At 38.6% G+C, this 24,753-nt stretch overlaps 1 protein-coding gene across 4 annotated transcripts in view; it reads left to right on the forward strand.

Moving 5' to 3' along the window:
• Positions 1–24,753, forward strand: part of LOC100565159 (TLE family member 4, transcriptional corepressor) — a 176,707-nt gene that overhangs the window by 58,634 nt on the left and 93,320 nt on the right. For 2 of the 4 annotated variants that reach the window (XM_008103270.3, XM_003216472.4), the window contains exon 6: positions 22,302–22,376. The exons of the other annotated variants lie outside the window; for them this stretch is intronic. In XM_008103270.3, coding sequence (XP_008101477.1) covers positions 22,302–22,376 — 75 coding nt within the window. The remainder of the gene's footprint in view (positions 1–22,301; positions 22,377–24,753) is intronic. 4 annotated transcript variants of the gene reach the window in all.

The following is a 24,753-nucleotide window of genomic DNA, read 5'->3' on the forward strand; positions in this document are numbered from 1 at the left end:
GAACCTTGACAGCAAGACAACAAGAGCTCAAGGATAAGATCATGGCTCATGCTGCAGCAAATGCAATAAGAAAGCGGCTCCCAACTCTAAAAACAGTGCCCAAGAGACACCTGGCGCCTCTCATGAAAGATGTGAATGCAGCACTCTCCACTGTCCAGATAACATCAATTGAACAAACAAACCAGTATCGCCTGGTAGTGATCAACTCCATGGATTTTGGCTCAAACATCTGATTAGTTTACATGGAAAAATGGCCCAACAATTCAATGAGATGCTGCAGAAAGGAAGTATCAGTGAATGGCTAACAACTGGAAGAACATACCTGATACAAAAGGATCCAGCAAAAGGAGCAGCACCAGGAAACTACAGGCCAATAACGTGTCTGCCCACTATGTTTAAACTACTGACTGGCATCATAGCTGACAGAATTCAAGACTATCTTGAAGAAAAAAACATCTTGCCAGATGAAAAGAAAGGCAACAAACGGAAAAGCAGGGGCACAAAAGACCAGTTATTGATTGACAAAATGATTCTGGAGAACTGTAAGAGCCAAAAAGCTAATCTTCACATGACGTGGATTGACTACAAAAAAGCCTTTGACTCACTCCCACACAGCTGGATCATCAAGTGCCTGGATGCCATCGGGATTAGTAAAAACGTTGGCACCTTCATTGAAAACATGATGGAGCACTGGAAAACTGAACTGTTTGTTAGAAATGAAAGTTATGGACTTGTCAACATCAGGAGAGGAATTTTCCAGGGAGACTCATTGTCCCCTCTGCTTTTCATTATTGCCATGATCCCTCTGTCAACAATCTTACAAAAAACAAATCTCGGCTACCAAACATCTAAGAATTCTCACAAAATTTCACATTTGATGTACATGGATGACCTGAAGCTATATGGGAAAACGGAAACTGAAATCCAATCTCTGACCAACACTGTCCGAATTTTTAGCACTGATATCAGCATGGAGTTTGGTTTGGACAAATGTTTGACAGTGGCATTGAAGAAGGGAAAAATAATTGAAAGTGAGGGCATCAATATGCCCAATGGCCAAACAATAAGGTGTCACCAGCCAGAGGCCTATAAATATCTGGGCATATTACAGCTGGACAACATCAAGCATGAACATGTGAAAACTGTGGTCAGTAAAGAATACACACAAAGGGTCAGAAAAATTCTCAAAAGCAAGCTCAATGGAGGCAACACCATCAAGGCCATAAACACCTGGGCCATACCTGTCATAAGATATACTGCTGGCATTATAAACTGGACACAGATGGAACTGGACAATTTGGACAGAAAAACAAGAAAACTCATGACCATTCATCATTCACTGCACCCTCGCAGTGATGTTGATCGGCTGTATCTGCCTAGAAGATCAGGGGGCAGAGGACTCTTGCAAGTAAAACAAGCAGTCAAAGAAGAAGAACATGCCCTGGCAGAATATGTAAAACAAAGTGAAGAACCTGCTTTGATTGAAGTCAAAAATCAGAAACTCCTCAAAGCACAGCAGACAAAAAACCAGTACAAGAAAACTGCACTACAAACTAGAGCTGACAGCTGGCACAACAAAACACTGCATGGAAAGTTCCTTGACAAAATTGAAGGAAAAGCTGATAAAGAGAAGACCTGGCTCTGGCTCACGAATGGGACCCTGAAGAAGGAGACAGAAGGCCTGATCCTTGCAGCCCAGGAGCAAGCCATCAGAACAAATGCAATCAAGGCCAAGATCGAAAAATCAGCTGATGACCCAAAGTGCAGACTGTGCAAGGAAACCAATGAAACCATTGATCATATCCTCAGCTGCTGTAAGAAAATTGCACAGACAGACTACAAACAGAGGCACAACTATGGGGCCCAAATGATTCATTGGAACCTATGCCTCAAGTATCACCTCCCTGCAGTTAAGAACTGGTGGTATCACAAACCTGCAAAGGTTGTGGAAAATGAACACGCAAAGATACTGTGGGACTTCCGAATCCAGACTGACAAAGTTCTGGAACACAACACACCAGACATCACAGTTGTGGAAAAGAACAAGGTTTGGATCATTGATGTTGCCATCCCAGGTGACAGTCGCATTGAAGAAAAACAACAGGAAAAACTCAGCCGCTATCAGGACCTCAAGATTGAACTTCAAAGACTCTGGCAGAAACCAGTGCAGGTGGTCCCAGTGGTGATGGGCACACTGGGTGCCGTGCCAAAAGATCTCAGCCGGCATTTGGAAACGACATTGACAAAATTACGATCTGCCAACTGCAAAAGGCCACCTTACTGGGATCTGCACGCATCATCCGAAAATACATCACACAGTCCTAGACACTTGGGAAGTGTTCGACTTGTGATTTTGTGAAACGAAATCCAGCATATCTATCTTGTTTGCTGTGTCATACAACGTCGTTGTGTCAATAATAATAATAATAATAATAATAATAATAATAATAATAATAATAATTTATTTTTCTATCTTGCCTCCATCTCCCCGAGGGGACTCGGGGCAGCTAACATGGGGCCAAGCCCAAAACAGAAACAAAATGTGACAAGTTAGAACCAGTATAAATAACTAAAAATAATATCAACACAACAATAAAATAAAATGAACAATTAAAACACAGAATACAATAACACCATAGTGACCAGATAAAAAATAAAGTAATAAAACAGACATCACCACTAATGGATAATATGGGGGCAATCAAGTCAAAAGTTATTCTATGATTCTAAGTGCATAATTTCAAGACCATTTAATAAAGTGCCTGGACAAGTGTCAAAGAGTTGCCTGAGATAGTTTGGGGTACGATAGATAGGAAGGAAAATAAAGTGTGAGGAAGCAGTATGTCAATGAAAGGGGTCTATTATGTAATTGGTTGTTTGACTGCACACTGGAAGAACCATGTTTTTAGCTGGTTTTAGGAGACAGGGTTGGGGCCAGTCTAATCACTGATAATCACTGGGTTAAAGGACCTATGGTAGCTCTGAAGGGGAAATAAAATCGGCTCCTGGAGTCCCCAGAGATTTTCTACCCCTTAGTTATATGGATCAATATCTTGACTTAGAAAAAGGCATCCTTTTAATCAAGATTTAAATGCATGTATGTATATATTACACATAACTGAAGAAATGGTTTCCCTAAAGCATATGATTTTCTTGAAACGAAGCCATGCTTTTCCTAGAAAGTTATTGTGGGGACGCAAGCTATTCTTTTGAGAGATCAGACACCCATAACCACTCAAGCTACAAATGTGTTTTTGATTTATTTGTGGACAGATAAAAATATGAGTATTTAGGTCATGGGAATGTTAAATGGAATAACATTGGATTTATATTTGTTTGGTAAATCTGAAGAAGTTAGTATAAACAAAATTGGGTAGGAATTTTTAAAAAAGAAATGGTCACATGTCCTCCATTTTTCTAAATTGTATAGTTATTTTTGTACTTTCTCTTTGATTCTCTGTAAATTTTATGCAGTCTAGGTAGTGGGCATTTATTCATTTTGTAGCATGCCTATGGAACCTTATGTTTATGATTCCCATTGCATGGCAGTCTCTTGGTCTGCCTGTAGGGGAAGACCTAAAGGGCCATTTCCCTGAGCCAAAATCCAGTCTTGCTGGTGCATAACTAATTGCTCCCTTCTAGTTCCAGGGATGGAATCCATCCTCACAGTAGGATCTCCTGTTAGATTCAGGCCAGTGTTATTTTTAGTCTCCCTGTCTTATGCATCCACTGGTATACATACAATTGCCCCCCCCCCCCCCAATTCACTGGGTTTAGGGGTTCAGGACCCTCACAAAAGTGTAAAATCTGCGATTTTAAAAATGTATTTTTTTAACATACGGGAAAATTTCTAGGAATCTCTAGGTCCTGCAACATTGCTATGGTCAGCTTCTGCTGGACATTTACCCTAGAGTCACATTGGAGCAGTTGGACATTCACTAGAGTCACACTGGGGAGATTTCTAGAGATAATAGATTAATCAAATCTGCAGATAATCACATATGAAAAAGTTCAACTTGCAAAAGTGGAAGGGCAACCTTTTGTGGTACCGTATGAGTCCACCTAACCTCTGTGGCAACATCCAATGGGATACTGGGATTTCAAATTTAGAGAGGAAGGGATGTTTAGGTTTCTCAGCCTAAGAGCTCTCCAAATCCCAGGATTCCATAGAATGGAATGATGGCAGTTAAAATGGAATAGTAGTGCTATAGTTCCATAGTGTGAATTTGTGTGTATGATGGGGAAGTGATAGTTGGAAGCAAGAATCTACATCTTGATTATGTCCACAAAGATATCTCAAGAAACTATAATATGTTAGCTTTACTTGTAAGTGTGTTACAATTTTGGTTCTGTCTTGGGGCATCAAAATGCCCTTGATTGGCTGCATTGCAGACTGAGGACTAAGAGGAACGAGAGGATGATATCTTTTCTGATAAGAAGAGAAGTTGGTTGAAATTGAGTGTCATGCTCCGTGTATGCCATGCTTCAGTACAATCATAGCCCTTTCCTAGAATGAATTCCACAAGTTCAGTTTCTGTGCAGAGAAAAGCTGAATCTTGTGCCTTGTTTTAAATTATGCAATGGCAGAAATTTGCATACATATTGCTATAGTGCATAATTATGAATATTTCTAATTTTACTTCATTTACTCATGTTTTCTGATTGATGGGGGAGCCACTGGAAGAATGCAGTGCACAGAAGACTAACTCTTAAAAATGGAAATCATTTGAGCCATCTCCTTGTGAGATTTCAGCAGACGTGGCCCACACATTTTTCAACCTTATCTTCATAGCCATTAGAAAGAAGATAAGTCAGAAGATGGAAAGTTTCTTTAGAAAAATGATAAAAATGTGGTCTTATAATTCTTCTTCGTGGTCTCTGTACCTCATATAATTGGGTTTTATAGTTCCTGAGACAGTGCCCCCAATGATAAAAGGAAAGATCATGTCTCCCTTTCTGAGGCCGGAAAAAGAGTTAGAGCCTTACAGCATTATTGATCATTGTTACTTATCAGTGATAACAACAAGGATTTTCCCGTCCTTCACTTGTTGTTAATTGCTGTCACATTAGCATTTAAGTATGGCAACCCTATGAAAGAGAGATCTTCAAAACACCTATTACCAATATCAGTCCTCCAGAGACAGGACAGTGATTTCCTCTTTTCCTACTTACTTCCACTTTATGAAGGATTATTGTCTTTTCTAATGAGTCATGTCTTCTCATGTGTCAAAAAGTATGATTGCGTCAGTTTAATGATTTTGGCTTCTAGGAAGATTTTAAGCTTGACTTACCTTTTTTGCTATCCATGGTTTCTCTGAAACCATCCTCCAATATCACATTTTAAATGAGTTGATTTTCTTCCTGTCCAGCTTTCACAAGCCTACATAGAAATTTGAAATATAATGACATGGACATGGACAATACCAGACTTTGGTATTTTGCAATATCTCTTTACACTTGAGGATCTTGTCTTGGTTCTTCTTAGCCGCCCTTACAGATTCTAGTACTGTCTTCACTAGTCTTTCTAATTGGGAATGGTCCAGTAGTGAGAAACAGTTATGTTTGATCAGTGAGCTATCCTCTCCCCACTCTTATGTCATTTTCTCTCTCAGTTTGGAAGGCTAGTGGTATACATAGTCATCTCAGCTGAAATAGTATCACTTGGGAGAGGGGGCAATGATGGGAGCAACAACAATGATGTAAGCTAATAATTTTTAATCTGATTTATAATGTACTGTACAGTTTTTATATGTGTGTTTTATTGTAAGCCACCCTGAGTCCCCTGTTGGGTGAGAAGGGTGGAATATAAACGTTGTAATAAATAAATAAATAAACAACAAACTTTATTCATATACAGTAGAGTCTCGATTATCCAACATAAACGGGCCGGCAGAATGTTGGATAAGCGAAAATGTTGGATAATAAGGAGAGATTAAGGAAAAACCTATTAAACATCAAATTAGGTTATGATTTCACAAATTAAGCACCAAAACATCACGTTATACAACAAATTTGACAGAAAAAGCAGTTCAATACGCAGTAATGCTATGTAGTAATTACTGTATTTACGAATTTAGCACCAACATATCACGATGTATTGAAAACATTGACTACAAAAATGCGTTGGATAATCCAGAATGTTGGATAAGCGAGTGTTGGATAAGTGAGACTCTACTGTACCGCTCTTATCTCCCATGGGGACTCAGAGTGGTTTACACATGGTAAATATTCAATACCAACAAAACATCATACAAGGTGCAACAAACCAATAAAACAAGAACAACTACAGTAGAGTCTCACTTATCCAACACTCACTTATCCAACATTATGGATTATCCAATGCATTTTTGTAGTCAGTGTTTTCAATACATCATGATATTTTGGTGCTAAATTCGTAAATACAGTAATTACTACATAGCATTACTGTGTATTGAAGTACCTTTTCTGTCAAATTTGTTGTATAACATGATGTTTTGGTGCTTAATTTGTAAAATCATAACCTAATTTGATGTTTAATAGGCTTTTCCTTAATCTCTCCTTATTATCCAACATATTCGCTTATCCAATGTTCTGCTGGCCCATTTACGTTGGATAAGCGAGACTCTACTGTATTACTAAAACATAATAAAAATTTTACAAACATTTTAAAAACAATGTAAAACCTATTGATAAAAAGCAATCGCCGATTGCTCACATTGGGTGATTCTACAACCAATGGGTATAATTTCTAGATTGGACAAGATGGCAGTATGGGTTAGAGTAGGGCACACGTAGTAAAAATAACAAAAGCTAGGGATAAAGTGTAACTAGTAGCAAGGAACCTAGGCCAGAATTACACCTAGGTCCACGCTGGGGCATAGCGGGAGATGCGATCATGAAGATAGGCGGGGCCTGAACCATTTAGGGCTTTATAGGTCATAACGCGCACCTTGAATTGGGCCCAGCAACTGATTGGCAGCCAGTGGAGCTGTTTTAATAAAGGAGCTGTTTGATCCCTATAACTAGCTCCTGTCAGGTGTCTGGCTGCGGTTCTTTGAACTAGTTGGAATTTCTGGACCATCTTCAAGGGCAGCCCCACGTAGAGTACATTACAGTAATCCAGTCTAGATGTAACCAAGGCATGGACCTTGTCTGGACTCCTTTCAGTTTGAATGAAGAGCTGCTTTGGGGCAGATAGACTGATTTCACCTGGTTTCGAGAAAAACAGGTAGCTGAGCCTGCAGGGGTTTGAAAAACAAAGGTTTCAGCATCTCGTATACCATCTGTGGCTGCCTATCTTGATCTAAAAGTGCTAAAACAAGTTCTGATTGGAAGAAAACAATAAAGCTCTTCACCTGGTGATGAAAAAACCACAACATAGATGCTGGATGACTTTTTTGGGGGGGGAGGTGGAGAGGAGCACATTGTATAAATGGGATGTAGTCACTCTATTTTAGCTATTCACTTAACTTCATTTGGGTTAAAACTTTATCAAGTAAATGTGTGGCTCTCCAGATTCTTTTGAGCTAGAACTCACATAACACTTGTCAATTGGCATTACTGGTTGGGATTAATGGGAATTGTGGATCAGCAATATCCCCACTAGTGTTGCATGGGTTAACAAAAGATGGAGGAAGAATTCAGGGAGTGTTTATAATTGATTCCTGAGCTGACAGAAGGAATTTCCCATGAGTTTAAGTTTTGAAATGTTATGTTTTGTATTTTCTTTCTCTTATCAAAAATGTGCTGCTTCAGCACTAGCAGCAAAACTCAGATTTTCTTCGCTTCACAGAAAGGCCAAACCTGCTGCCTTTCAAGATTTTGACCAAGAAGGCTTGTGATTCCTACATGCTAAAGTGATTGAGATTATGAGTCTCTTGGGCATGTACTGATCACAAGCCTTTGTTGAAACAGTGGCATAGTATAACGCCAGAGCTCCAGGAGAAAAATGTAAAATATCCTGATTTCTTTTGAAGGGGGGCAGCAAAGTAGAGACTGAGAACCAGCTGGAGGAAAATGCATACTGTTAGCATTGAGATTCTTCTAATGTAAGTTCCAACCAGTTGATGTCTTTTTTTCCCTATGAGTCTCTCAACAATTGTGTAAGCTCTAGAGAAGGGCATGGGGCACAATCAAGAACAAAATGGAGTGATTCAGAATGGGATGTTACTCATGCAGCCCAAACCACCTCCTGTTTTCTGGTGATCTGTGATACTCATGTCTTGCCAAAAAGGGAGGCTGGATGGGAACTTTAGCATTTCTACAACAATCTCATTCCTTTGTAGTTATGGTGAAGCATCTAGAATTGTGGGCAAGATGTGGTTAACACCCAGAGCTTAGTAACTTTCTGAGTTCTGCTGACACTTGTAACCTCATTAGTAGAAACAGTCTCTGTGTACGTGATTGGGGGGGGGGGGGGGAGAGGGAGCTATTTCAGCTTTGGTTTTTCGTTTTTGTTGACTGTTGCATTTATAGATGTGAAAGAGAAACTGTTTTGAACATTGGATTTTTATTACCACATATGAAGGTATCAAATTTGGATGCAAAATCCCTCCCACTCTGTCTGTCTGTTTCATTTCATATACAGTAGTACTGTGCATTTTTTGTGAAAACTACTGTAAAATGAGGAGGAGACTGGGAAATGTCAGTAGTCATTTCTTTATTGTGCCCGTGGGGGAAATGAACTAAATACAGGGACTGCATGCACTGATAGCAGTGCTAGTGCTTGATAATGTTGCCAGGTTAACTTATCGTATTGCTTGTTAACTTTGTAAGAAATCAATGGGGTGCGGTAACATGGTTTGATGCAAGGGATCATCATCAAATTTGCCAGGGATTTCTTACAAAGATGGGAGTTGTGATCTCTCACCGATGTGCAAACAGTTTTCAGGACAGTTCAATTCACATGCTGGAGAACATTCTGACCTTGCTGTATAAATGATCTCATAGGCAAACAAGCTGAAGAATGTGGATAATTCTGGGAGTTTGTGTCCTTTTTATTATTGTTGTGATTTTACATAACATAATATCTTGTATGAAATGTTTCTAGTAATTATAACTATGTGTCTAGATTGATAACTTGTGAAATTTGGTTACAACAAGTGCATGACCTTCATTGAAAATGGCAATCATTTTCGCTGGTTTAACTTCCACCTATCTCCTAGCACATGACTTACATTCTGACATAATTGAAACTTTTACCGTCCAACTATCTCCTTGCACATGGCTTACATTCTGTCGTAATTGAAACATACTGTCTGTTTCTAAGGATGTGTACATGTTGGAAGTTACATATAGTTGTAAATGTTAGCAGTAACAATTTGTTCCCAGATTTTGTGGAAATGAGCATTCTTAAAAGAAAACTCAAACTTTCTCACTGGTTACTGTTACTGGTTACTGTTGCTCTTTTTATTTTCGTGGCTCTCAGTAATTCAGAGGCATCATGTAAATGATTCAAGTCAGTGCGAGTTTGGAGTTTTGGGGCCCTCAAGCCAAGTGTGGTGCCCTTCTTCCTTTGAATATCCCTGAATTGGCAGTGCTTTCTTTTTCTTGCTTGACAAAAATGGAATTGGCGAAGAAGTGGAAAGTAGCAACTTTTTGTTCCATGTTAACTTTATTGTCTTATATTTCACTTCTAGGCTACTATGTGAAAAAACAGTTGACAACATTGCATGGAACGGTGGCCCACCATGTCAGAGCCTAAAGTTCAAATAATTATTCAGTTGCAAAGCTTGCTAAATAATCTTGTAAAGTTCATATTTTTGTTCCTCACCATCATCCACCCCCCATTCCCATAGTAGATCACTGGATGCATTAACGTTCTTTGCATATATTCAAATTATTTCAAGTCTATACCTAAAATGTATGAAAATTACAAAAATACGTTTTTTTGGTATATTATGTATAGTATGATTGCACTGGTATGGGGTAGGATGAACTTACTCTGCAAACAGGAAACCATGGATCATACCAAATCATACTGAAAGGAACAACTTCCACTGGAAGTAACCATAGAATTTCCCCAGAGAACCAAGAACATTCATGGAGAGAACCTTTTTTAGATATAGATAGGCAAGCCCATTGGTTCCAATCCCATGGGCATGTGGTTCATGTTGCACTTCCATCAAGGACTTATGACAGCATCTGATGTTTACTTCTTGAATGAAATGACCCTATTACTAAAAGATTAAATATTTTCTTGGGAAAGTATTTCTCTCATTTCCTGTTTATTATCTGTGTATGCTTCTAAAGACTAAGCAAATGATATTTGTCCCAGCGTGTCCATGCATGCTAGTACTATCCAGTGACAGTGACACAGTCACCCACCAGCATCAGCTAGGATGGGAGAAGTAGCTTGGTTCATATAACTGTTGTGGTTAAAAGAGAAGTAGCAGTCATTTTGCTGGGAGCGGGGTTCTTGTTATTTTTCTTTGTGTGCTATTGGTGGTGGGAGTTTTAAAGGCCTGGCTTTTAGCATGTGTTAAATAAAGTGATCATGGGTATTTAGTGTAAAGTAGAATTGTAGAGTTCTAAATTTAAGATGTAGAATCATAGAATAGTAGAGTTGGAAGAGACCTCATGGGCCATCCAGTCCAACCCCCTGCTAAGAAGCAGGAAATCACATTCAAAGCACCCCTGACAGATGGCCATCCAGCCTCTGCTTAAAAGCCTCCAAAGAAGGAACCTCCACCACGGCCCCGGGGGAGAGAGTTCCACTGCCAAACAGCCCTCACAGTGAGGAAGTTCTTCCTGATGTTCAGGTGGAATCTCCTTTCCTGTAGTTTGAAGTCATTGTTCCGCGTCCTAGTCTGCAGGGCAGCAGAAAACAAGCTTGCTCCCTCCTCCCTATGACTTCCCTTCACATATTTATACATGGCTATCATGTCTCCTCTCAGCCTTCTCTTTTGCAGGCTAAACATGCCCAGCATGTATCAGAAGCTCAGTTAAGGTATGGCTGTGAAACCTGACAATGGGTTTTATGACTTTTCATGAGATGTTGTGGTTTGATGACATGTTCATTTTTTATGGTTGTAATGTTTTTATTTACACGTTATCTGCTGCTTTGAGTCCTGATCTGGGAGAAAAGCGGGATAGAAATAAATAAATAAATAAATAAATAAATACTGAATAACATACAACACTTAATAAGTAGCCATATATTTTTGCAGAAAAAACCCTCTTTTCCCATGATCAAAACATTACTGCTTTACATGTTGATGAAATTCTGTATGGTTTTTCAGAGGTTTAGCCTAAAACAGTGATCCTCAAATGTTTTAAGCAGAGAGACAGTTCACAGTCCTTCAGACTGTTAAGGCGCCGAACTATAGTTTGTTTTTTTAATGAAAAAATTCCTATGCACACTGCACGTATTTGTAATGAAAACCCCACACAAAAGAACAATACAGTATTTAAAATGAAAAACAACTTTAAGCAACATAAACTTACCAATATTTCAATGGGAAGTGTAGGCTTGCGTTTGGCTGATGAAATAGTTAAGTTAATTAGGATTGTTATTGTTGTGTGCCTTCAAGTTATTTCAGACTTAGGGGGACCCTAAATCTAAAGTTTAGGACAGAGGCCAGATAAATGGCCTTGGAGGGATGCAGCTGGCATGAGGGCCTTAGTTTGGGGACCTCTAGCCTAGAAAAAGCATCCCATGTAGCAACAAAGGAATAACTAAACTCACATCTCACTCTAGCCCCTCTCATCTACTATTTTTGCCTTAATTTTTCACAGCTCTTTATCATACCCTCCCACCCCCCCAAAGCATAAGAACAACAAAAATCTGAACCATCCACTTTCCTCTTGGTAAAATGAAGTGTAGTTTCTGGCATATGGAAATCCTGGAGTCCTTGAATTTAGAACATTTGGTTTGTGTTTCTTTGCCAGTCATAACTTTTGAATGTGACGGATGCCAACTTCTTTGTGATAAATGCCTTCTGTCAGGGAAAATGGCAGTCATTGTTGTGCTTGGGACGTTCAAAGTGTCATAGGCACACTGATGAGCAGATTAATTTGTAAATTAATTTCTCATGTTCAGAAGACCATGGTATACTCCATGTGTGCAGAATTGATTCTGCACCGGTTGCTTTCTACTGGGTGATAATCTCTATTAGATTATTTTTGCCTAAACTATATCCTAATCATAATCATGTTGAAATAAGTTGGCTCATAAGAGCAATAACACAAAATTATTTAACAGACTGTGCTCACTTTCAAAATTTGGAATATTTTGAAGAGAAAATGAGCAATTCAGCATTTTTTTAACCCAACTATTAATAAGAGATACTGCCTATTTCTCAAAGGAGCCATTTGAACAATGGGATATAAGTTCCCTTCTGTTTCAGTGCCTATAACGTAATGTAGTACATACATTCCCAATAAACTGGAGTTAACATACGAGAATTAGCTAAACATCTTTATGGAACTCGTTTCTGGTAGACAGAAAGATCACAGTCTATGGGCAGCATATTGATCTCTATGTGGTAAACTATCTAATACCTGTTTATTACTTGAATTATTATGAAGAATGAAGGAATAGGCAGGCCCTCATCTGGTCCAGCTAGGTTATTTGTTATAGATTCATTATGTCTCAAAGGTATTTACTTTTTAATTCATTTCCATCCCATCTTTATCCCAGAATTGGAATAAGAACACAGTTGCAATAAAAACACAATAAATTTTACATCTTAAAATAGGAATTCAATTAATTATACTACACTCAAACATCTCTTGACTTGCTGAATCCAAAATAGAGGCAGTCCCCATGTTCCAAACAACATAAGTTCTGTAGGTTTCTTAAGTTGAATTTGTGTTTAAGTTGGAACAGATACATTTTTGAAGTATAAGTCCAGCCAACTATGACTATGTGTGTGTATGTGTCTATCTATCTATCTATCTATCTATCTATCTATCTATCTATCTATCTATCTATCTATCTATCTATCATCTATCTCTTTGGATTGCATAGGGAAGGGTCAACACCTCTGTGGTGTTTGTTTTGCTGTCTGTTTAGAAAATTTCACCTTACTTTCTGTCACTGTGATAACTGGATTTTGAAAAAAAAAATGGCTTATTGGGGAAACAAAGTTTGGTTATAAAGCTTCAGTTGAGACACCCTTTTCCCATGATAACTCTTTCAAGACTGAATTTCCTTTCTGAGAGGTAGATTTCTCTCACTTCCTGTTGTCTCACCCCTGTTCTTAACTATGAGTCACTTTTAAGTCGGATGTTTGTAACCCAGGGATTGCCTGTACTCTAAAATCCAAAATTGTCCACACAGTTGACTGAGATAGTGGCACCTTTGCTTTCTGACTTATTTTCATGCACAAAATTATTTAAAATATTGTAAAAGAAACTATGTGTGCATAAGGTGTATATGACACATCAATAAATTTTATGTTTATTATTGGATCCCATTCCTGGATACTTCTTTATGTACACATCTGCAAGTTCAGGTATTCCAAAATCTGAAAAAGTCTGAAACCAAAAAGACTTCTCCTCCCAAGGATTTTGGATAAGAGATACACATTCTGTACTAAAACACCAATTCAACAATTTAAAAACAAAACTAGTCATAAGTAACCAGCAAAATAATTTTAAATATACATCATATCCATGATAATCTGCCTGAATAAAAAATATTTGCCTGCTGATAGAAATACAACAGTGACTCAGTGAATCTTCTTTGGAAGGAGATTTCAAATTGGTATGGCTGTTGAGAAGACTTTATCATCAGTCAGGATAAGATAAAAATGTGAAGATATTTTCGATCGGCTGCGGTTTTTTAATCTTCTTCAAAGGCGGAATGACATACAGCACATTGCAGCAACCCAAACTGGCTTTAGGAAGGCATGTGCCACTGTAGTCAGGTTACACAGATCTGCAAGAATAGTCACAGTGGACACATTAGCTTGAATTGTGTAAATGCTCACTAGGTCACACAGCTGAGAACTGAGTGTCCAAATTGAGAGTTGAAACCAAGAGTTATTTTTATTTAATTTATTTATACAAAAACATATATGCCTCTCATCTGTTGTTTGCATACAATTTAGGACCACTTGCAGGAGTTTAAAAAATGATAGTAATAAAGCAGATGAATAACACAAATGGAACAGGTGATGAAATTCATGAAACTAATGTATGCTGAAAGGAGGACTTCACTATATGGAGAAACTCAGTTGAGGAGGATGCAAGTTTAGCCTCTCAGGGAAGGGAGAGTGGCTACACTGACCATTTAATGAAATTCAGAGCTAGCTTCAAATTGCAGTATCCACAAAAGCATGTGAAAAAAGCCCTTAAGGTGCATCAGTGCTCTGGCTTTGTAATCACCAACAAAACCTCAACTGGTTCCAGGAGTTCATGTGTAATCATCTGCACAGGAAAATCCCTTTCTTCAATACCAGTTTGAAACTGCATTAAATAATCAGTGTAGATGCGGCCAGTGTTAGATGCAGCCATCTAGAAAGTCTTTTCTCTTGCTACCTATTATAGTTGCACATAAAGAAGTGGCCCTCCATCAGAGGGACATTGATATAAAAGGAAATGATCCTTAGGATATTTTGAACCTAGCTGCATCCTGGGTCCCAATTACACTGCAGAATTATAGTTCTACTTTTCCACTTGGATTCCTGAGATTGATAGTTTAAGAAAGGAGCATTTAGAATGACAACCAGAGCATTCTAATTACCCCAAACCCTAGAATGCCATAGGACAGAATTATGGCAGTTAAAATGGAATAATAGTGTTGCTCTTACATAGTGTGAATGGGTTCTTGCAGCTTCATGTAGAGTACCATATATACTCATGTATAAATCAACCTCATGGTTGGGGTCCAAAATTATGGATTTTAATATGAGCCGTGGATAAGTTGAGGGTCATTTCACAGAGAGAGGAAAGCACCCTGGTTCCAGCCACCCCCTGGCTGCCGCTGCCATTTTCCCACATAGGCATTTAGAAAGTCCAGAAATGGTGCCATGGTGGAGAGAGTAGAGGGGGCTATGCATCTTTCAGATTTTCCCAAGATGGACTAAACTTTTGTCTTTTGTCACTTTACTCAGAGGAGGGGGTGGTTACTTTTTTGATAAATGTTAAGGATACACATTGAGCAATGGATAGGTTGACCCAGGTATTTTGGGTTGATTTTTTAGCTAAAATGTCCAGACTTAACTATATAGAATATGTTATAGTAATGGATTTTAGATGTTATCATAGCAGTTTCTAACAGGAAAGTAAATGAAACTATAGAAGAATGAAATTAGCTTACTTCTCACCTTATTTACTTACTTAGGTGATCCCTTGTAGATCGAGGGTGATAGTCCTCGAATTGTGGGGTCTTGGGGGTGGGTCTGTAGGTGGCTGAAGAGACCTATTCTTGATCCGCATGTTCTCCTGCAGTTGGGACATCAGTTTCCAGGTGGAAGACGGTCCCTCTCAGGGTTGGCTTGGCATGCTTTCCTCTTGGCACGTTTCTCCCTTAAGCCCTCCATTCGTGCCTCTTCGAACTCCGCAGCACTGCTGGTCACAGCTAACCTCCAGCTAGAGCACTCAAGGGCCAGGGTTTCCCAGTTCTCAGTGTCTATGCCACAGTTTTTAAGGTTGGCTTTAAGCCCATCTTTAAATCTCTTTTACTATCCACCAACATTCTGTTTCCCATTCTTGAGTTGGGAGTAGAGTAACTGCTTTGGGAGATGGTGATCAGGCATTCAGACAACATGGCCATTTCAACGGAGTTGATGGCGTAGGAGCATTGCTTCAATGCTGGTGGTCTTTGCTTCTTCCAGCACGCTGACATTTGTCCGCCTGTCTTCCCAAGAGATTTGCAGGACTTTTCACCTAGAAGAGCAATTGTCCACATAGAAAGGGGCAGCAAAACAATGACCATCTACAAAACTTACAAGTAGCGTGACATCAAAGATGAATTTATATATCCTCGATGGACTAGGAATATACAATTTATTTGCAAATTCCCTCCAATCTCACAGACAGATTTCTCTGGCTCACTCTCAGGTGTCTTATCCTCAGCACAGTTTGGGTGTTGTCTCCCCGATGTTAATCATGATTTCTCCTGAACAATTTGGAATAAATGTCTTAGCCATTCATTTATTCACGTTTTCCTGTGTCCTTTCAAAACTACTTTACTGCTTGGAGAAATTTTAAAGCAATTATGGTATTTCTCCCACTAAATGTTGACAACCTGTTCCCCTCTTGCTTTCTTTTCAAAATAACTAAATGGAGTGTCTTTCTCAGTGTGCATGTGTGCACACGTTTACTTTTCCTCAATGAAATGATGCTAAATTGTTATAATACTTATTCCCTGAAAAAAGTGTAATTTTATGCTGTTGTAGAGGACAGATGTGCCAAAAGAAGATGATGGCATCCACCCTGTTATGAATACAATATCTTCAGTTTCTCTTTGTCCAGTTCTTTATAACGGATGAAAAGCCTCTTAACATAGTTAAGACCTGCTTCTCCCGCCCACCCCAACTCCTTTACTTCCCATCAGCATAAAGAAAATCCTCCCGTTCTTAAATCTCTTTTGAGTTAGCGTATACTACTAAGAGTTTTCCTTTTCTAATGCTCTGGTAGTGCTCTGTGGGGTAGCACTGACACTCTCTTTTGGTTAAACCTACTTTTCTAAATCTTTTGAAAGTCAGTGTTATCTCCAAAGTATTTGCAAATTCAGAGTCTATGCCTATCCTAAAGGAGATTAAATGAAAGACAGATTGCATTTAAGAGCAAAAGGATAATTGGAGATCCAAAAGTATCCATGACAAAAATATTTATTAATCTGTTGGATTAAATGCTGAATATTAAAATGTGTTACTCCTTTCTGTGCTTCTCAGAATATAGCATGGAAAAAGCAAATGCTTTGGAAACAAGGTGTGATTCATTCTTTCTGGTACATCTTGCATTCATGGCTTCTTTTGCCCAGAGCTTGGAAAAATTCCTTTTTTATGTTATAACTGATACTAATTGGGGATTGTGGGAGTTGTAGCCACAAAAAATAATGTTTCCATACTTTAGTCTTGACTGACATTAGTAACATTCTGAATTGCACTGATAAATTACATTACAATAGGCCCATGTATTATGTGAGCTGGTAGTATGCTGGTTTAGTTATATGTGAAGATTCCTCCTAGGACAAAGGCGAGTACAGTAGGAGACCAGGTTGCCTTCAGGGAGCTTCTAATGAAAGCAGATTCCTCCCCAGGTGCCAAATCTATGGTGAACTCATTTCTCAGCCAAGAGAAGTGATGGAAGCCTGGCTGTGCTTCTCTTGGCAGAGGAAAAAGATATACTTCTTTCTTGGTGGAGAGAAGGAACAGAAGCATAACTTCTGAGAGAAGCACAGTCACTCTTCTGTTGGTTCACTCCAACCAGAAAGAGACTAATTCTTCTCTCTCATAAAAAGATGATCCAGCTCCACACAGCCAGGCTTCCCTTTGGATTTTGAACCCAGGGAGATAGCTGCTTTTAGCAGTTCACCATGGACATCGTGCGCCCTGATATGCAAATCTTGATTTTCTCTATTCTCCCCCCACCCCCCAAAGAGCTGAGTGCAGCAGGAGTGGATGGGTAGGGGCCATATTTCTACTATACAGCATTTTTAGATTTCAGCAGTATATTGGCTGTGGAGAGAATCTGACCAGGTAAATCTGTTCCAGAAAAATGGTTCCAAATTTTACCAGAAAATGTATTGCAGAAAGGGTCCTGGAATAGATCCCTTACACAACAATACACAGGCTACCATATATAGTGTTTACCATTGTTTGATACATGGAGTATTAATGAAGAAAAAAGTCATAGACAAAAAAAATTGAAGTCCAGTTCTGGTATGCAGAATTATGCGTATGCCTACAGTATGCGAATAGATAGTGATAAGAACATAGATATACTGATTGTCTGATATACAGACCCCAACTCTGTCTAGTAATGGGGAGAGTACTATGTTCTATGTAGCCTCTTGAATCCTGTATTATACAGGGTGTTTGGACCAGTCCAAATTGGATCTGATCCAGCTGTCCACTAGGCTTGTGCAAAATTTTTGGAAGTTTTGTAAGCCATATTAAAATTTGTTAAATTTGTACTTCTGAAGTGATATCCAACATGTGGACATGGCCTGCACCTAAAACTTAAGAATAAAAACTTACCCAATCCTTTTTCATTTTAATTTTGTAATGCTTGGAAGCCTCCCAAAGTCAGTGTCATTTTCAGCGCAAAGAAGCAAAGCAAAGCCAAAAAGGCTGCCTTTCCTCTTTAGATTAATGGCCACTTGCCATTAGAAGAAGGAAAGCAGGGAGAAAGCAGAGTTTGCTGGGAAAGAAAGAACAGAACACTGGGAAATGTAGTTTGAGAAGGCAAGGAGCCCTATACCAGAGAATTCAAAAGGCCCTACCCTAAACTACATTTCCCAGAATTCTGCTCGCATCAGTAAGACCCAATCAGAAGAGGGGAAAGATTTGTCCCTCCATAGCTGCAACCAGCCAGAGTTCCAAGAAATTGTTGACTCTGCAAAGAGGAGAACTGACTTACACTTTAATACTAGTAAGTAAATCTGTGCTGGGCCGGGAAGAAATCACTAAATGGCTGGCCCTTGGGGACCCCTTCCAACTCAATAGGGGAAGCATATTAATTACCTTAGAGGCTGGATGGCCATCTGTCAGGATAGTTTTGATGGTGCCCTTCTGCCTGGAAGAAGGGAGTTGGACTAGATGGTCCTTGGGGGTCCTCTTCATCTCTAGGATTCTATGAAAATGTAGAATTGGTTAATATTGGTTTCTATTGGTTGAAATGAGATACATTAAATGAGATAGCTGTTGTGGCTTTTTAAAAAAGGGTTTTTTTGTCAAAACTTTTAAAAATTTCCTAAAATCAGAAGATGTATGCATATTTCTGAACGTTTGGAGAATGATACCCTGTTATCTTGTGTCATTGCATAAACATTTAAGGAGATAGCTCTTGTAGTTTTTAAAAAAATGTTTATAAGAACTTTGCAAATTCCCCAAAAATCTGCAAATAAGTGAAATGTTCTGAAACTTGATGGGCTAACAGTGGTGCTCTACCATTGTAGCAAGTTTCACCGCAATAGCTATAAAAATGAGGGAGAAAGGAGCCCCTGAAGTTTCCCCAATTATATTAATTATGTGCAATTACTTTAACAAAAAAGTAACAAAATTTCGTTACACTTGAAATTTTTACTAACCATACTTTAGAAATGAAACACCAGCTCCCCCACATGCCTACTGTACACTTCCTCAAAGCCATGGGACACTCCAGAATTTCAAGCAAACTCTGGAACATTCCCCAACCTTGCCTGAAGGTAGAGCAAAGACATTTTAACCAAGGATAACCGGTGATACTCAATGAGGTACAGCAACATCATAAAGATAGCCAGGATCAACTCAGTGTGAGTTAAGGTTTTCATGCCTGTTGTGAATACTGAAAAAGTCCTGAATTAGAAGAACTATGTTCTCTCTTTTGGCTGCCAGTAACTCTTCCATAATTTGTTTCCTTATGCTGTACAAGAATATGCTACTGGAGTGAATGGTTATTTTTATGAATGAGCCAAAAGACATATTACTAAAACTACCTCTGTTGCATTTGTTTTGGCATTTGCGTCAAACACTGTTAGTTTTCCTGACTGACTTATTTCCTTTGACACTTCTACGATTGACATCTTTTTGATCAATGCCTCTTTTTAATATCAGGGCATAGAATATATAAACCATTTTCCCTGTTTAACAACTTTTAGCTGGCCTTTACTGGCCAAGCAAGCCTTTGTTCTCAATGACACCATTCCCCTAAAAGGCAGAGTCTTGTCTCCAGTTTCATGTGATGTCTCTGATGTTCTTTGCCCTTTTTCTAACTTGGAGATGGGGTGGTAAGGAAAACAGATGGACATAAACACTCTTTCCCCATTATTTCAGAGTTAAAGATGGTGATAGGCTTTTTCTTCTCTATCTTTTGTCCAGCAGGTATGCTGATCCCAAGGTGTTCATCAAATGTACAGCGTTCCCTCACTTATTGCAGGGGTTATGTTCCAGGACCACCCGCAATAAGTGAAATTCTACAAAGTAGGGGCACTATATTTATTTCAATCTTTACACATAATATTAGTAGTTAGGTGGGCTTTTTCCCCTTTGCAAGCCTTCTTCCTGTGCTTCTTCCTCTTAGGTGCCTGCCAGTTTCCCTTTTATGCATGCGCCTCCCTCTAGTTGGCATCCAGAGTGGCCTGGCTGGATGCTGATGAGAGGGAGGGCACATATGCAAAATATGGTGTCTTATGCGCATGCGCACTTCTCAGGAAAAACCACAAAGCAGTGAGGGAGCGAAAAGCGAACCACAAAGTAGGGAGTGAACACTGTAGTGTTATCATCAATGCATTACTTTTTGGTGTAATGAGGGTTGTGACAATGTTATTTTAAAACATTAGATGATTGGTAAAATTGTAACTCCTTGATAAAATGGGAAATGCTAACGCTAATTTAAGTCTTAGGGGGCCGTTTAGCACCCTATATTTTCTAATTTTAAATGTTTCAAAATGAATGAAGAATAAGATGTTAGTAACATACTGCTTGTAAGTATTAACAAAATATTTTAATGAATGAATAAATGAATGAATGATTTGCATGCCTCTTAGCTTGAGAGGGAAGAAACAGAAATTTGGAGTGCCTGAGTATAGAATGCATAGGTAAGGTAAAGGTTTCCCCTGACGTTAAGTCATGTCTGACTCTGGGGGTTGGTGCTCATCTCCATTTCTAAGCCGTTGTCCATAGACACCTCCAAGGTCATGTGGCCGGCATGACTGCATGGAGCGCCTTTACCTTCCCTACCTATTGATCTACTCACATTTGCATGTTTTCGAACTGCTAGGTTGGCAGGAGCTGGAGCTAAAATACAACGAGACAGCCTTCTGCATTGCATTTTTAAACATATTAATGCTTCAGGAGAGGGGGGAATGATAGAACATAGTTGATGTTCTCCAATATTATAGTTTAAGGAAAACTATATTTTTGTACCAATCAGCTGGAATACTGTGTACTCCAACCTTACTTGGAGTAAGATCTATCCAGCTCTGAGGATAATTTTCTCCTGAATTTGAAATCTTTGTGATGTTTCTGTCTCAGAAGCCTTTGGTTTTATTTTATGCATCATTTACATAACAGTAGAGTGGAATATTAGCCCATTGAACCAGTTTCATGGTTGTTGTTGAAATAATCACTATTTCATGTTCCTAATACATTGTCTCTATCACTATGGAACAAATTTCATTTAACTATTATAGCTTCCAAGCAAGGATCCTTCCAAGCCCTGATTAATATGGCACTTCAGAGGACTCATTAGCCCCACCGCAAAAAAGAGGCCTCCTTGCCCTCACTATAATGTCTGGAAACATTGGACTGGAGAGAAGAGCCATGACAATTTAAGCAGTGTAGTGTGCAGTGCAGATAAACCCACCTTAAGCCAAAACTCTCAATATTGATCCCTTCATGTCAACATCCAGTTAAGCATATTTAGGATGAAAGGTTTATCCTTCATAGCGTTGGCACACAAAACAAACTCTTTCCCATTTTGATTGAAAGATGAACAAAGAATTCTACACATGTCTTCCTACAGCTGAATGTCTTTAAAATGTACCAATGTTTGTTTTCTGTATCCAACGTTGTACTAATCCCGAATTATAGCAAGATTTTCTTAGGCTTGTTTAGATGCAGACAAAGGGCCAAGGATGTTGAAGCCACACTCTCTTGCTCTTCCATTTCTCTGTTTTCCTTGTATTTCCTTGCTTCCAACACAGGATTAGCCCCAGTATTTGGTATAGACACATTCAGAGATGGAGCAAGTTTAGGGTTCTGAAAATAAATAACCAGATCCACGAATCATAGAAATGGAAACTAACCTTTATTTTTCTGATGAGGAAACAATGTACAATACACACCTTGTTTTTCCAAGTGCATCATTTTGTTCACAATAATCTGTTCATTTAAGGCTGGAGAATAGCTCTTCTGGTTCAGCACAGTAGTTTCCTCTTGAGTAAAAGATATGCTGCTGGGGTTTTTCTTCCTTGTCTCTGGGAAGAGAAATGAAAGTTGTAGTCAGTTGATTCTATGGTTCAGATAAACTTAACCCTCATTCTGGGGTGTCTTACAAATCCTTGCTCTTTTAAAGGCACATATTCTTTCAAGCCTGAGTGTAATCTGGGGAGGGTGTTTAGTTTTCTTTAGATTATGTTTAGAGGAGAGATAAAAAATAGATAGAATTATATGCTTGATTCACTAGAAAGCAAATAATTTTACTCTGTTTCTGATCTTTATTTATAGCACCAGCAACAAGTGGTGCAGGCTGTGGAACGTGCCAAGCAAGTGACCATGGCAGAACTGAACGCAATCATTGGGGTATGTGGTCTTTCCATTTTAGCTTTCATAGTCCTTTTTTTTAAAAAAAAAGAGAGTTCAATTTATTTCTTTACCCCTCAAAAACATTGATTTTGTTGTTGTTAAATTTAGTACTCTCAGCTGGTTAGAAATACATTACATGCGAAGGTATCTGGCAGTTAGATTCAACTGGGCCTCTGTAGATTGGTCATGTTATACTTTGCTGTGGTATCTTGCCTACAATTTAGAATAAACATCCACAACAACAATCCACAAACACATGATGGCCATTGAACATTTCCCACTTTGCATTCTTTAAAATTAGCATAAGTTCAGAAAATAGCTTTTAAGTTGTCAGAAGAACCTCATCTTTGAGGGAACTTTTCTAAACATATATCTAAGATTTTACATTCAGCAGCTTCCATACCAGAGATTATTCACCTTCATGAGCAATGTGATCTAAGATTTCAGGTATCTTTTAAGAATATGGAAACTGTTTTAACAGAAGACCAAGTAGAATAGTGCATATGAAGTAAAATTTGCAGACACTGCTTTTGTATGGCATTTCCATGATTTTTCAAAATGTTAAGCCCCCTCTCAAGCTGATGCCCTCAGGAATGAATAAATAGTTATTTTTTAAAATTTGACAAAACAACAAAATATGTTCTAAAACAACAATCAACAGGAACAAATTGATCAACACATGTTGGCTCTCTGATTTGACAATGTTCTGCATGCATGTATTGCTTACAATTGAATGTGCTTTCTCTGAGTGAAGAAAGGGGCCAAATATAACTTCTGTGCTGAACTCTGAAGTGCATTTAAGACAGATTACCCTTCCAAATGTTCAGTAAACTGTACATCATTTGTGCCTGAATGCATGAGGTGAATTTGTTGTATATTTTGTCCTTCCTTCCTTGTGCCTGTTTAAATAACATCTGTAGAGGGTGGATGGGAGAGGACAATGACCCTGGAATGTGGACTTTAGAAGCAAAGATTTGATGTCCCTGGGATGCCCCATAGAGCATTGACCTTAGGCATTTAGGCCACCAATGGGTTGCTCTGACCTGGCTTGCCACGGATAGCACTTTGTGGAATTTGAGGACATTTAGTTAACTTTGGAGCAAGTTCCAATACTGGACTTCCACTGAAAGAACAGCAGAATCCTGTGATGGAAGAGGATTTCCCTTTCTATTTCACCCTCCCATGAAGTCTGTTTTGCAGGAATTGCAAAGATCCCCTAACTGATATTCTGGCAGTGGAAATGATTACAGTGAGGAAGGGGGAAAACGTTCTATCATGCTGGCACTGAATCACAAAAGCGCAACATTGGATTTAGATTCATAAGTGGACTAATATCTTACCTTTATGTTTGTTGCTTTGATCGTCTGCTCTTTATGGCTTACTATGTCACACCATTTGGAATTTGTCGTATTTGCCACTCTGCCTCTGGAATCCAAAGGTCCTTACATGAACAGTATCCCCCAAAGCTCTTCCAACATCTTGGATGACTTAGCCGTACTTAGTGTGCTAGAAGAGGATTTAAAACTTTCTAGTTGAACAAAGAACTTTGCTTAAGGACTGCCTGAACTTGCCATTTTGAGTCCATGAGATGTTTAAATGAAAACCCCAAATCACACTCCCAAAATAAATATTTTCCAAGGAATGAGGCTTCTAGCATCAAGACTCATACTGTTCGTGTATCAACACATTTTAGTTGTTTTAAGAACTAGCAGATTCCTTTAGCTCTGGCATCTGCTGAGATAAGATTGTTTAGTTTTATGCTAAACAAATGTTAACTTTCTTATTATAAAAAGTACCTTATTCCTATTGGACGGTAGAAGAAATATTTAATATATACAGTAGCAACATGTAACGGCCTCTCTGAATTAATCCACTAGTTAAATATATATATGTAATGACTCACTTCTCAAGACTGATAAAAACAGTTGGTTGTTCAAAAGAGGCATATAAAACAAAGGTGAGAGAAATTGATAATAGCTTGCGATTCACATCTGTAATTATTCAGTTAATGCAAGCAATTGTTTAAGTTATTCTAATGGAAACCCAACCACTGTGCCTTCCCTTTTTCTGCCCACTCGCAAATTCTCATTTTCCTTTTGTGTACAGAATATACATAAAAGTCTCCCTTAAAAAAAGAACCCAGTGTATCAAACCTGCTTTGAAATGCTAATTATTCCATTTACTTTCATTAAAATTCAAATTGCCGAGTGAAGATGTGGATAAGGGTTGCCGAATAATCAATCTGTAGTGAAGATATTCCTTCATTTATGCTTCTGTCTTTTAACAAGGAAATAGGGCCACTCTGATCATTGCTGACAGTACTGTAGAAGGAGGTCTGATTGTAACTTGTTTTTCTTAATAGGCTATTTTGAGC

The sequence above is a fragment of the Anolis carolinensis genome, chromosome 2, assembly GCF_035594765.1.
Source record: "Anolis carolinensis isolate JA03-04 chromosome 2, rAnoCar3.1.pri, whole genome shotgun sequence".
Classification (NCBI taxonomy): Eukaryota; Metazoa; Chordata; class Lepidosauria; order Squamata; family Dactyloidae; genus Anolis; species Anolis carolinensis.